Here is a 15,061-nt window from a genome sequence, read left to right on the forward strand (position 1 = left end):
GACGTCAGGATCCAGAGATGCCTCCTGACCCGCTGAGTTACTCCAGCACTTCATGTCTTTTGGTGTATTAACCATCATCTGCAGTTCCCTGTTACAATGACATACAATAATACCATACTCGGTTATAGCAGGCAATCAAAAATAACAGACACCAAATCACCCCCCACCATGGTCTGTTATAACAAGGATTTACTGAATTGTCCGTGATGTAATGGAAGTTGTGATGAACATAAAGGCCTGACAATTTTGTTGGAAGATAGTTTGAATATTTTTTGTAAAAAAATGTATTTGGCATCAAGTAAGTATTATTGGTTGATACCTTTATTGACATTTTACTAATAGTTTACTAGAATTACTGGACAGAAATGATATGTATTCCACATTAATTACAATATTTATTGTTGTCTTGGGGTGTTCAGCTACGTTTGATTGGATTAGTACTAAAAAACCAACGGTTTTTAAAATGTCTGCCAGAGCCTTGGATCCTGTCATCAGCTCGAGTTCCCAACAAAACTTCCAACTTGCTCTGGTAATTCTCCCATCTATCTGTGCAGGCTACAGGTTACAGTGCCCGGTCCACGTGGGCTACAGTCCACTGAGTTACACTCTGTCCGGCACATCATTTGTGTTAAATCCAGCAGCGTTTTCAAGCCTTAATAAACATGGCTTGTTCAGCAGAAATCACAGTCAACCTTCAAGGTTATCTTGCGTTTCTTTCAAATTCCTTCACCAAAAGGGACACCTGGTGAGAGATACAATATAATTATCTATATGAGCATAATATATCTATTTGCATTGTAAACATGTTAATGCTTCTCTTTGTTTAAAGCTTAACAGCTAGTTTGTAGTAACTTTTTTTGCAACTGGCATGTGACACATGTTCATAACTGATCTAAAGTAAGGGAGTTACTGTGTTAATTGGCTCCACAGTAGATGGCTACAAATTGGCAGAGTGACTCTTTAAGAATGGCTGCTCTCAGAAATTGACTCCATCTCACAGGACTCTCCAAAAATATAAATTCATTTTCTAATTGGTTTGTGTCAACTCAAGTTAAGGAGACTGACATTCTCCAGTCATAGTGCCAGTAATTCATTACCAATGAATTAAAACAATAAGGGTAGCACTGAAACAGGGTAGTACTGAAAGAAAAAAAAAGAAACGGAGAACAGAGTTTTCTCAGCAGTGTCACCTTTGGCCCAAAATCTGCAATGTGCCTATCCAACAGATGAGGATTTATCCTCTGAAATTGATATCAGGAGCCAATCATTACAAAGGCAAAAATTAAAATACTTGTACTGTGCACTTGTTTGAGTTATATTTGGAGCGAAGGGAGGTTGAAACAATCTACCTTCCAATCCGAAGATCCCCACAGTTTAGTCACAAAAACGTGAATTTTGAGGTCTCTTGCAACCTGTTTTTAATTACCTCAAAATTATATTAACGCTTTTTTGTTAACTGCCTTTTTCTGCATTAAAATAACCCAAGTATCTCAGCAACCTAATTCTTTAAAAATGCTCTTCTTCTGCCAGTATTGCACAGTTATTGCACAAAAATCTCCAATTTACTGTGGTGATTTCCCTCCAATGCTCTGTGACATACTATTTGCCATATAGTTTCAACTACTGTTGTGAGAATATATGTCAATGTCATTTCATCTTTTTCTGCTCATCCTGTCTTAATGGCTGTTTGTTCTTATTTTCCAATCATTTTGAATCAGTGAGCTTTCAAAGCTGATCCTCCCAGCACCCAAGAAAACATTTCCCTGTCTGATTTATTCTCCCTCAAACCCTTCATTATTTTGAACACCTCTATAATATTCCCTCTTAACCTTCTCTACTCGAAGGAGAACAAGCCCTGTTCCTCTCATCTTGCTACCTCAACCCTAGTATCAGGCCAGTCTTCCCTTCCAAGATTCTTCTGAATAGTGGATATCTTCTATTCTATATCACTATTGTTCTGGATAGTGGAGCTCAGAATCAGCAAATAGCAAATCAGATGCCTGGATGTTTTATATTGGTTTAACATACCTTTCCCCACTTTTAAATGTTCTTTTAACAAACCAACTTTCTCACCTTACTATCTAAACAATTTGAGTTGGTGAATGCCCAAGGCTCTCTACTCTTCTATTCCATTTAAAATGCACCAGTTCATTTATAATTGTATCTCCTTATTGTTTGTACCAAAATCTATAACTTAATTTTTCTGGTTTAAATTCTATCTGCCCATTTCACTAGTCAGCCTCTGTTCTCCTAAATTTAATTTCAATCTCCCTCACAAATGAACATGTCACCTTCAAACTTTGCAAAAACGGCTTGTAAATCCCATTCAGATCATTAATACATGTATAAAAAAGGAGCAATGCTTCTACTACTGACCTCTGGTTTCCACCAGATTAAAATAGAATCGTTGTTCACTTTCTATTTCTGTACACGGTACATTTTATATATTATTCCCTAGGAGGATATATTGAAGAATGCGTAGAAACAATAGAATCAGATATATCCCTTTTGGGATCACACCATCCCTTGCCAATAATCAGCCTATCAGGGAACCTCACTGCCTCAGGTCATCTGTGGCCAGCCACAATTTGTCCTGTTTTTTTTTCTTAGTTCCAGTTTCTTCAACCCCTGTCCCCTACAATCAATCTGAAGAAAGGTCCCAAGCCGAAATGTCACCTGTCCATTTTCTCCAGAGATGCTGCCTGACCCGCAGAGTACATCCAGCATCTTGTGTCTATCTTTGGTAATAAATGAGCATCTGCAGTTCCTTTGTATTACATTATAACAAAGGTCATAAGTTGTACATCTTTAAAAAATGAAATCCTAGATAGCATCAAGCCCTTTGTGAGGGCAATCACAGATTTGGTACATCCCATAAATAGGCCCTTCGACCTACCACGTCTGCGCTGACCAGCGATCCTACACACGAGGGACGATTTTACAACTTACCGAAGCCAATTGACCTATGTCTTTGGAATGTGGGAGGAATACGGAGCACCCAGAGATACTCCACGGTCAAAGGGAGAACATGCTAACTCCGTACAGAGAGCACCCATAGGTAGGATCGAAATCGGGTCTCTGGCGCTGTAAGGCTGCAACTCTACCGCTGCACCAGATTTCTAGCCTGTCAAGTTCAGTACAACATTGTGTGGCTTTATCCAATAGCCCCATCTGCTTTTAATGTCGATAAGAATGTTCAGATGCATTCTATGCCACCCAAGCTCTCAATAGCACTGTCTCTAAATCTGTAGTAAACATCATTTAAATGAGTAAATAATTACCTCAGAAAACATGGGAGGAGAGAATAATTATTTTTGTCACTTCATCAAATGTTGTTATGGGACTTACCATCCAATGTAGCACTGGCAGAGGTTCTCATGGGATGTCGCCTGTTTAATTAGCAGCTCCACCTGAGTGGGTACGTCTAAAGTTTCATCATGGGCAAAGTCACGACCTGAAAAATAAGTCAAACACTGGCACATTAACCTGATAAATTCAGTGTTAATCACACGACTCCTTCGCTGTAACAGCAGATTTAATCTGAATGGATTAAATAGTGAAATATTTTGTTCTTTGAATCTTGAGTGCCATTTCTTGCCACCTTTGATATTTTTCGCCATCTTGCTTCTATGTCCCCTGTTCCCAAACCTCTGCCATTGTGAGCAGTTGCTCTTTATCTACTCTATGTACTCTTATGTGCTCATCATTACAATGTAGACAGGTGTCCAGTCTATTGGGAATGGAGTTATGTATGTGACTCGAGTATTATCAGGGATGGGAATGGGGATCGGGAGCGAGAGAGAGTTGCACAGCACAGAAACAGGCCCCTTGGCTCACCATGTCCTTGCTGAACCTTTTGCTCATCCACACTAATACCGTTTGCCCACATTTGGACAGTATTCTTCCATGCCTTTCTTATTCTTTCATTTATGTGAGAATATTTCATATTCTTGCACGAGCCCAAGGAAGGGTTCCAACCCGAAACCTATCCATGGTCTCCAGGGATGCTGCTTGACCTGCTGAGTTACTTCAGCATTTTGTGTCTTTCCTTGGTGTATACCAGCATCTGCAGTTCCTTGTTATTACATTTTGACTTCTTCCATGTGTCACCTATTTAAGTCTAAATGCCTTTTAGAACTACCAACGTTATCGCATTCCAACACTTCTGTTGGTAACATATTGCATTCCTGTTTGCATGATCTTACTGTGCAGTAACCAAATGTCATAATTATCTAGATAACACCAATCGCGGAAAATTCAATAGTAATTAGTTGACAATGAAGCATAATAACTACTTATAAGTTGCTGTATGAATGCAAATCATTCCTTTTTTACAGAACATCTCCATTCGGTTTATGTTAAACTCAAGATAATTTGTTCAAAAAGCAAAGCTTAAAACAAAATGTATGAAATTGCACATCAGTAGCAAAACCTAACAAAATGTTTGTGAGAAATCTTACCAGTGAGTTTGTCTCTAACTCTGTTGATGATCTGAATTGCCTTTTTGTTGAGAGCCTCTGGCTGCACCATGCCATCTCCAACTGGAAAGAAACAGTGGCAATTACAAGCAGAACAGCTCCGATACCTCCACTAAACTTCTCTGCGACCTATTCTCCCTGCATGCCCATTAATTCTACTGCTCACCTACACTGGGGGAATTCACAGCAACCAATTATCTTACCAGGCCTCAAGTCCATGTGGCTTGGGAGGAAACTGCTGCATCCAAGGGAAGCCCACGTTTTTGCAGGAAAAATGTGCAATCTTCACACTGATTGTTAGGCATTGTTAGCTCAATGTAATTACTGAACAGCACTGACATTGTGCATTTCAGAAGGCACAAAGTAAATGTGCTGTTTTAAATGCTTATACACCCGTGATTATTTCCAAACTTGAGATCTAAAAATACTTCAATTCTGTGTTTAAATTCTGTACACATCTAGTACATAACCTTTTTTTTAAAGATACCTTTGAACCCAAGCTGCTGCAATGTTTCAAATAAAATGATCAATAAAATCAATTAAGGGCTCTTCATACTAAATGAACCTCTTAATTAAAGACCCTTAATCAAAGACTCTTGACCCTGTTTTTCTCCTCACTTGCTCAGTGCTTCCAGGATTTCATGCTTTTGTTTTCAATTTTCAGTATCAGCAAATGCACTATTTCACACTTTTCTGGATTAAATTACATTCTTCATTTTTCCCAATCATCTGATTAGTCAGTCTACATTTTCCCCGCAGACGACAACTGTCCTTCTCATGACCAGCCACATTGCTAATTATTCTTGCATCTGCAAACGTTTTTACTGTGCCCCTGCACATTTGGGTCTAAGTCAATTAGATTTATTACAAAAATCATATAAGTCATCCGAGACAACCTGTTTGAATTATTAAAACAGCAAATGCTGGAAATAGCAGAAAATATTTTTTTTCTCTCTCTCTCTCAACAGGATGATGAATTTTAGGATGATGACTTTTCATACACTTATGTGCAACTTTAAGGTAACTTACTGAAAGAATGGATGGATTCAGGTACAGTCGTTCCTGTCTTTTTATGTACTGGTTCTCCGAGTTCTACCCCTTCCAGCAATTCTGAAACACAAAATTTAATAAAATATTCAGGGAAGCAGCAGTCTAAGTATTTGTGGAGAAAATTTGAAATAAAAATAATGTTCAGTAACACAATTTGTCAGCATCTGGAGGACATTACCAACTACTTCAAGTATGGATTTTTATTGTAACTAAGAGGCCATGAGTGAATTGTGTCTGATGGCAAATTCATTTGTCTAACCACTTCACCATCTAAACTCATGGATAACACATTGGGGCAGCACAGTGGTAGAGCTGCTGCCTTACAACGCCAGAGACCCAGGTTCGATCCTGACAACAGGTGCTGGCTGTACGGAGTTGTATGTTCTCCCTGTGACCGTGTGGGTTTTCTTTGGGTGCTCTGGTTTCCTCCCACACTCCAAAGACGTACAGGTTTGTAGGTTAATTGGCTTCGGTAAAATTGTAAACTGTCCCTAGTGTAGGATAGTGCTAGGTGCAAGGTGATCACAGGTCAGCGCAGACTCGGTGGGCCGAGAGGCCTGTTTCTGCGCTGTAACTCTAAAGTCCAAATATGGACTGTTCAGATAAAATACTCTGGGTGGAGATGATTGTCATTCTGAGACCCGAACCAAAGTCAATGTATTCTGAGATGGAAAAGCAAGAGGAATTGGCGTGATATCTCGCTTCTCCTCCTCCAATATCCTATCTACAACATTGCACCAAACCTCACCATCACCCCACACCTCCACCAATCCCAAAAGTATTGAACAACACCAAGCCAACTACCAGAAAGCTGGGATACTCACCGGCTGTCTGACTGGTTGAGTAGGAATCTGTTTTTGTCTTGGAACGCTTGTTACCTTTAACATTCGCTGAGGGATGGACATAAAATATTACAGTTGTCGATTCAGACCAGTGCACAATATTTAAGCCAAAACTAATCTATTGATGTATTAGTTAAAAAAAAAAAATGCTTCAACCCCACCACTGTTTGGTAAAGTGAAATTGTTGTGCCCTTTACCGCACCTTGTGGCAAGGTGCAGATTTTAGTTGGAGAACAGAAGTAAATACTTGCACCGTTTATAAAAACCATTACATTTACTATCTGTGCAGTGCAGAGTTTTCACAACTTACTTAAAGTAGCAGCAAAGTTGCTTTAGCTAAGTTGAGTCATCTTGGGTTAAGGAAATGTAAGGGGTGTTCCCCCCCTTCCCCCCCCCCCCCCCCCCCCCCAAATGCTCTGGATGTTATATACGCATGGTATGGTTCTCACTTTCCCTGTAAAGTATTTTAGTGTGGACACACAAAATATCATTTGCGATTGAAGGCTCCTGTCATATAATAGAAAAACATCAAAGGCATCAGGAGAAAGGAGGGGGACATAAGCATGGGAAACTTTCTATCTGACATAATATTTATGCCATCATTGGCATTAATTTCTGCGTACACCTTCATGAAAGAACCTGCACAAGCAAACTGTGCATTTATATCTGGTTGATTCAGATGCAGTCACATCTGGCTGCCAGTAGTTGCACTTTTGTCCCTGAATCTTGCAGTTCACGGTTCCTTGGTTCTGGTGAAGAACACCATAACTCCTTTACCAGTCCACAGTCACTGCCTTTGAACAACAGAGATGTAATGCTGAGGCTCTATAAGGCGCTGGTAAGAACGCATTTGGAGTGCTGTGAGCAAATTTGGGCCCCATATCTGAGGAAGGGTGTGCTGGCTCTGGAGAGGGTCCAGAGGAAGTTTACAAGAATGATTCCAGGAATTAGTGGGTTAGCATAGGATGTGCGTTTGACCTCACTGCGCCTCACCTCACTGGAGTTTAGAAAGTTGAGGGGGGACCTTATTGAAACATAATAAAGAAAGGCATAGATCGTGTGGATGTGGAGAGGATGTTTCCACTGGTGGGAGAGTCTAAGACCAGAGGTCATAGCCTCAGAATTAAAGGGCGCTCTTTTAGAAAAGAGGTGAGGAGGAACTTCTTTAGTCAGGGGTAGTTAATCTGTGGAATGCATTGCCACAGAGGGCTGTGAAGGCCAAGTCAGTGGATATTTTTAAGGCAGTGGATATTTTTAAGGCAGTGGATATTTTTAAGGCAGAGATAGACAAATTTTTGATTAAAAAGGTGTCAAGGGTTTTGGGGAGAAGGCAGGAAAATGGGATTAGGAGGCAGAGATTAGCCATGATTGATTGGCGGAGTGGGCTTGATTGGCCGAATGGCCTAATTCCACTCCTATAACTTGTGAACTCATGAATGACTCGACCTGGATTTTAGGAGCACTAAAATAGTAATTGGATCTTACAGTTGATCATTAAACTATAAAACGCTGAATAAATTTTGGGAGTCTCCGTACACACAATTAAGGGTGCAATCCAAAAGATGCTCTCAGGGATTTTCTGCTCCTGAAACTACTGTCTTGTAGCTTTCTGCTGTGTGCTCAGGGGCAGTCAGTGAAATGAACTGAACTTCAGATATTTCTGAACAATTCTTTATGGGGAAAAATATTCCTTTGTTTTATGATGTGCAATCTTAACGATGTTCTAAGCCATAACTTGAAACACAATTGAATTCAGAGACCTAATTTTATGCAACTGTAATTCCCTTCTTAGATATATACTTCAAAAATATGAAGTAAACATACATGTGTAAAATTATTTTTAAAGATGATTATATCATAACTTCAGTAACCGGTTGTTTAGAAAAGCCTAAGGTAGACCCAAAAAGCTGGAGTAACTCAGTGGGTCAGACAGCATCTCAGAGGATAAGGAAAAGGTGACATTTCGGGTCGAGACCCTTCTTCAGACTGAAGAAGGGTCTCAACACGAAGTGTCATCTATTCCTTTTCTCCAGAGATACTGTCTGATCTGCTGAGTTACTCCATCTTTTTGTGTCTATCTTCGGTTAAAACCAGCATCTACAGTTCCTTCCTACATGTTTAGAAAGCCTGATGGTTTGGCATTAGGCACATTGGGGCCCCATTTCCCATGCTCACTTTAATTTGACTGGACTCGACAGAATTTTTTTTGTACTACTGTGTACCATCTAACAAAAGTGGTTTAAAGATGTTCTGATTTTTAACAGCAATAACATTCAATAGTCTGGGAATTTTGCTGACCGGCAGTATCCAAGTCCCAAGGGCATTGGATAGTCGGAGCTTTACCTTATATTGCTTTCACATGTGTAATTCAATGTTTATTGGTGCTCAGCGAAATGATCATAATATTACTTCAGAATTGTGTGTGTTTTTTTTTTAATAGCCTGTAAAATTATTTAATATTGGATGGTTTCATTTTTGTCAAACACTGGGGATTCTGATAACTGATGCAGGAGGAATTGGTAGATCCACATCACTGTTCTCATGACCGCAAAATACAAGCTGTAATTCTTCAGAATTCCCTGAATACTCACTGTCCATGAGCCTCCAATTTAACAATGGGTCGTAAACAAAGGCCTCAAGCACAGCCATGACACTGTCCCGGTGCTCCCGAAGCACTTCCATCACCGTGTGACATGTAATTCGATAGTTCCCATCCAACCCTGTAACCTGCGGGATAGCAACAAGAGGATTAACTCGAAGGAATGGACTAGGATGGAGTTCAAGGCAGTTGTATGATAGAGCAATGAGCATTAACTATCTACAGCTTCCGAGTCTCAAAATCTGGTCTGAGAGGCTATAACCGAGACCGCATTTTAGTTAGTTCAGTGATACAGCGTGGCGAAAGGCCCTTCGGCCCACCGAGTCCGCGCCGACCACTGATCTCTGTACACTTTCTACAAATCATACGAATGACCAAAAAAAAAGAGAAAGCTGTTCCCTGATCTAAGTGAAAGCCGTTATAGATTGCTTCTGCATCGGAACTGACTAGCAGTGAAGTAATGGGCAGGTGACATTTTAGGTGGGGACCCTTCTTCAGTCCCGAAATATCACCCATCCACGTTCACCAGATATGCTACCTGGTCCATTGAGTTACTCCAGCATTTTGTGTCTTCCCTTGGTAAACCAGCATTTGGAGTTAATTGTTTCTACAGCAGTGACGTAATGTTGCACTGGGTCACAAACTATACATTACAAGTGTGTTCCAGGGAGCAAACAGTGCCAAAGGACATCACCTAACAAATACAAGCTACTTTGTATGATGGAATGCTTCATAGGGTAAAAGCTGACAATAAAGGCAGGCTCATACCTCCATAGCATTGGTTAACATCCTGGTCAGTCTGAATGGAATCTTCTCTGGGAATTTCTCTCTGGTCATTGCAACCTGCGGAAAAAATGAACATTGAAACAATGCACTGGTGGAATCTGATTAAATTCACCCTCTTCCCTGTTTGTGAACACAATATTTCTGTCAATTCATTTCATACTGCAAGGTTAACTGACCTATCCAAAGCATCTATCCATGCATGTAAAATGGCAGCAAATAAGAATTTCATTGTTCCTTTACCAGCACATCGAACAATTAAACACTCATGACTATTCCTTTAGTCTAGCCCTGTGATCAAATGCTTGGTCTCATGACCTAGTTTGTACACACACATCCATTACATTGCAATAATTTTGCAGTATTTCAAGGGCAGCTTAGAGGGGTATCCTGGTCCCACTTTTCCCGTACAAATTCAGGGAATATACCCTGACTGAGACCATTTCACCACCATTAGATTGCAGAACAATGCCTTAATCTTAGATCAGCAGCCAAGAATGAAAAGACATTATGCTCATTCTACTCGTGGGGCTGTTGTTAAACTAGACGTCTACTGTGTTGTTGCAAAGCTTAATTTATGTTTGACACTCCCTCATCATTAGAATATTAAAGATGTTTCTCAAAATCATACAGTGGCACTCTGTTCAGATGGATTGACTTACCTCAAAACAATCACCAAAGTCAATGTGTAAGATTTTCCCACTGAGCCGATCCAGCATCAAGTTTGATGGATGTCTGTAAAATGAAAAGGCGCTGTTAGGTTTCCTGGACAAACTGCAGTGGGTTCAAAGAGATGGTGGAAGATTTCACCATCAAAGATGAGGATACCAGGATCATCCGAATCTCTTACCGGTCTCCTAGTCCAAGGATGTAGCCCACCATTGACATCACAGCTAAAGAACGTGTGTAATTGGTTCTTCGGTCAAACCACACCTGCAGAGTGCCAGAACGTAGGACAATGTTGAATAGCTCCTCCAAAGGAAGAAAATGCATCTTACCAATGAAGGTACAGTAACACTCCTTGGTCAGAGGGAGTGTGCAGTTCAAAAGCACTGTTTCATTCTTTGCATTGCATTGATATTTACAAGATTTCTTGAAGAAGAGTACAATTGTGTCTCATGCTGGTTACTTTTACATTATTTAACAATGTAAAATTATTTTAAAAAACTACAGGTGAAGTTATACTGTTGAGTGTGAGGTCTTGGCTCAACAAGATTGGATGTTAGAAAATCAACAGCAGGATTTGTAGCACTCATGCTTTTCTACTGATGAAATTATTGCAACATTTTGTAAAGTTTATACGTATTATAGGAATGACGTTGAATCTACTGTATCAATTGTGGAGTTAGCAATCTGAAATTATGGAATTCCATTAAAAAAAGAGTTCCTTGAAAATCAAGATAATACACGGATGGATTCATCTGGGGTTCGCTGCATTGTTCAAACAAAGCTCTCTATATTTAGGAGAATTGAGAGTCATATTCAGTTAACAGTGCATAGGTTTTTGTGGAATCTGACATTAAAGTTGAATTATTAGTTTGGTGCTCAGGCTCATAACATCACCTCTCAAAATATATATATTTCACTGAGAGGCGAAAGTGGGCTATGACCAAACAGAAAGGGGAAATCAAGTATATAGTTTGATGCTGCCCAGCATCAGACCTCTGAATAAAGGGTCCTCATTTAAAAGGTCCTATGCCTTTAAAAAAAAAAAGTGCTGGATTATCTCAGTGAGTCAGGCAGTGTGGAGTATATGGATAGTAACCTTTCTTCAGAACCATTCTCCAGAGATGCAGCCTGAATTGCTGTGTTATTCCAGCACTTTGTATTTTATGGAAAACTAGCATCTTCAGATCCATGTGGCTTCAGTCCATTTCACATGCCATTACTTTTTGCTTCAGACTTTGAATGTTCATTTTAAACCAATCTCAAATTAAATACAAGACTATGCTTTATTGAAAAGAGACATAACTTTATATGTGATGTTGATCATTGGATGTGTTAAGTATTTACTAAATATATTGAGTAAAATAAATCTTTATGAATCCTTTCACAATGCTATTATGAAGAGGCAGTTCGAAGGTAGGGTAGACTTTCATCTTTATTGCCTTGATTCCACAATGATTGGACAATCCAATAAAGATGAAATTCTAATATTTTTGTTTTCAGAAAGTAATATTCAATGCTGAATCAATCTATGAAGCTATATATTGAACAAAGCATCACCTCAGAGCTGGGGCTCTTTAGCCATAATAACTTGGCCAGATCATCGCCAGCTGTATTATTTACTGCGTGTTCAAACACTTCAACTTTCTGCATCAGAGTGAGGTGATCGTAGTCTGGAGCCATCTGTTTAGAGAAAAATAAAACATTCAATAAGGTAATGTCAGTAAAGACAGATTTTTTTTTTTTTTAATTGGTAGAAAGGAAGGGAGTTATGAGAGAGCTGCTGAATATACAATTGAACAAAATAAGGAAAATAGCAACAAATATTATCACAAAAGGCAATTTACTTCCACTTCCAACTGATGAATTAGTTTCATTTTGTACACTTCTGAAAGATACTAATTGCCCACTCAGCAGTCACAAGACTGCAGCTTTGATCGACATCGACAAATTAACCCAAAGAATAAAAAGATGGGCCAATATTTCATGCCCATGGCAAATTCACCATTCCTCTTTTACACTTCTAACAAGACTAGCCTTTGTTTAACCTCCAAATTGCTGTGTTGGGATTGTTGAAGAGTGTCTGGTGGGCTCTTCTTTCAGAGGGGGTGAGATTGGTGTGGGTAAGAAGGGTGGAGAAGTCAAGACAGTTGATGTTGCACGTGCAGTTGGAAATAAAAAGGTCTAAAGAGGTTAGATAGCCAGCAGGGGGAGTGCATGAGTCTGAAGAAAGTTGCTTCCCCAAAACATCACCTGTTCATGTTCTCCAAAGTTACCGCCTTAATCCGCTGAGTTACTCCAGCACTTTGTGTCTTTCTTTGTTTAACCTGCCGTTTTTGCTGTACACTATCTCTCCCTTTTGTCCTTTAACCTTATCCACCCTATTGAAGATATTATCTTTTATCCTTTCCCCTTCTCCTCGACTTTCTCTGCATCTCAAATCTGAAATCCATCACTTCTTACAGTTCTAATTAAAAGTCATCATCCTGAAACAGTAATCATGTCTCACTCTGTGATGCCTGCGTCACTAGGTCTTTGGAGAGCTGCAGCCTCACAGCGCCAGAGACCCAGGTCCAATTCTGACCTAGCGTGCTGTCTGTCATTTGCACATTCTCCCTGTGACTTGCGTGGGTTTCCTCCAGGCACTTTAGTTTCCTCCAACATCCCAAAGACGTACAGGTTTATAGGTAAATTGGCCTCTGTAATTTGCCCCTAATATATAGAAAGTGGGCTAACATAGAACTAGTGTTAATGGTTGATCGATGGTCGGTGTGGACTCGGTGGGCTGAATGGCCTGTTTCCACGTTGTATCTCTAAACTAAACTAAATTACTCTGGTAATTTTTGTCTTGATTTCAGATAATTTAGTATCAACTGTATTTTAATGATGAAACTTAAACTGCATAAGAATTTTGTGGATGCCAGAAAAAGATACAGGACTTTGAACATGCATTATGTTTTACATACAAAAATATTGTGTGGCTTTTAAAGTGTTCTAGCATATAAATAAATAAATAAATAGCTAAATGTGCCCTATTCCCAAACTACCCAAGCATTGGTAATTAATGAACTGAATGCTTCCAATCACCTTTAAAGCCTTACCCACTAACTGAATCAGTCCTTTGCTGTCAGATTGCAAATTTTATCGGCCGATTTATCATAATCAAATGCTATCATGTCAGATATGTTTCAATATTTGTTAGCTTCAATGCAAATCACAAGCAGGCACCATGGCCCCAAGTTCTCACAGGATGACGACCTTGAACTAGAACAGTACAAGGTTAAGGGTTTTCTGTTTTGGAAATGGAAAGAAAATGAGAGGAGGAAGTGAATATCCCGACAGGGTGGCCGAGATTAGGTGAAGTTGAGAGATCGCGTGTGGCAAAAAGAAAAAGGTCAACAAAAGATATTAGGGAATGTTAATGGAAACTGGTGAGTTTATCATGGACAGGGAAATATTGGCTCCTGTGTTTATCAATTAACTGAATGCATTTATCAACGCTAAACAAAGCGGCAGGCTGGACTGGCAGACAAAGTGCTGGAGCAACTCAGCGGGTCAGGCAGCACCTCTGGAGGAAAAGGATGGGTGACGTTTAGGGTCGGAAACCTTCTTCAGTCTGATTGTGGTGGGGAGGGTGCGGGGAACGCTGGGAGAGAGGAGGGGCAGGTTAAAGCCGTGGAAAAAATGGACTCAAAGTGCTGAAGTAACTCAGCGGGACATGGATAGTGATTAATATCTTTAGGAAGTGAATCAAATAAAACAAATTCATTTAATCATGTCCATCCTTGCCTGGCAGCATGACTTGGCCACTAATGATCCAGGAGGAAATCTAAGTTTTTAAGCAAGTGCGATTAAAACAAGGTCACGATTTAGTTGGCATAAAAGCAAACGTATATATATCAAATAAATTTGCAGAGCAACCTACTCTCAGCATGATGCGGTGCTCGATGTTCAGCAGTATCTTCTTCTTCTCGCGGTAGTCTCGAATGAGCGCATGCAGAGTGTCGCAGTGGGGGACCCAACCAATTAGACCGGAGTTTGTCGACAGAGGAATGACAGCATACCTTTGAATACTGGAGAAATAAAATCCAGAAACTTTCAGTGAAACATCTAAATCCATTCTATATTCCCCCCCCCCCCCCACTCCCCCTCCAAATTGAACACTTTTTTGTTAAAAATCTTGGCGGCATTAGAATACCCAGCTTGCATTCTTTGGCTGATGTCATGTTTGCAATTAACACTGTTAAAAATACAATTATTATTTTTCACGAATGCTAAACACAATATTTTACTGTCTTCGTGTTATTAAAAATCTGTCGCATCTCTGAACACCTTTTCATCTCCATTGTTAGGTAGATGCCAACGTCATGACTACAATGCAACAACTCGCTGGAAGCTCTGAGCACGTAGCTTCAGCTGGCAGTCGAGATCTTGTCAGTGGCCTGGCACCCACTCACTCACTTCTCATTTAAGGATTGAACCATATTGAGCAGTAGATATTTTTAAGGCAGAAATAGATAGATTCTTAATTAGTACAGGTGTCAGAGGTTATGGGGAGAAGGCAGGAGCATGGGGTTAGGAGGGAGAGATAGATCAGCCATGATTGAATAGCAGAGTAGACTTGATGGGCCGAATGGCCAAAT

General features: G+C 39.9%; 1 protein-coding gene across 1 annotated transcript in view; it reads right to left on the bottom strand.

Annotated features, from left to right (window-relative positions):
• Window positions 1-285: 285 nt before the first annotated feature.
• mtor (mechanistic target of rapamycin kinase) overlaps window positions 286-15,061 on the bottom strand; it is a 234,675-nt gene continuing 219,899 nt past the window's right edge. The window contains exons 48-58 of the mRNA XM_078425527.1: window positions 14,344-14,491; window positions 11,979-12,101; window positions 10,603-10,685; window positions 10,415-10,487; window positions 9,738-9,812; window positions 8,962-9,097; window positions 6,353-6,418; window positions 5,508-5,588; window positions 4,461-4,541; window positions 3,349-3,454; window positions 286-742 (exon numbers count right to left, since the gene is read on the bottom strand). Of these exons, the coding sequence (XP_078281653.1) occupies window positions 727-742; window positions 3,349-3,454; window positions 4,461-4,541; window positions 5,508-5,588; window positions 6,353-6,418; window positions 8,962-9,097; window positions 9,738-9,812; window positions 10,415-10,487; window positions 10,603-10,685; window positions 11,979-12,101; window positions 14,344-14,491 (988 nt within the window). The 3' untranslated portion in view covers window positions 286-726. The remainder of the gene's footprint in view (window positions 743-3,348; window positions 3,455-4,460; window positions 4,542-5,507; window positions 5,589-6,352; window positions 6,419-8,961; window positions 9,098-9,737; window positions 9,813-10,414; window positions 10,488-10,602; window positions 10,686-11,978; window positions 12,102-14,343; window positions 14,492-15,061) is intronic.

Source organism: Rhinoraja longicauda, chromosome 30 (assembly GCF_053455715.1).
Source record: "Rhinoraja longicauda isolate Sanriku21f chromosome 30, sRhiLon1.1, whole genome shotgun sequence".
Lineage (NCBI taxonomy): Eukaryota > Metazoa > Chordata > Chondrichthyes > Rajiformes > Arhynchobatidae > Rhinoraja > Rhinoraja longicauda.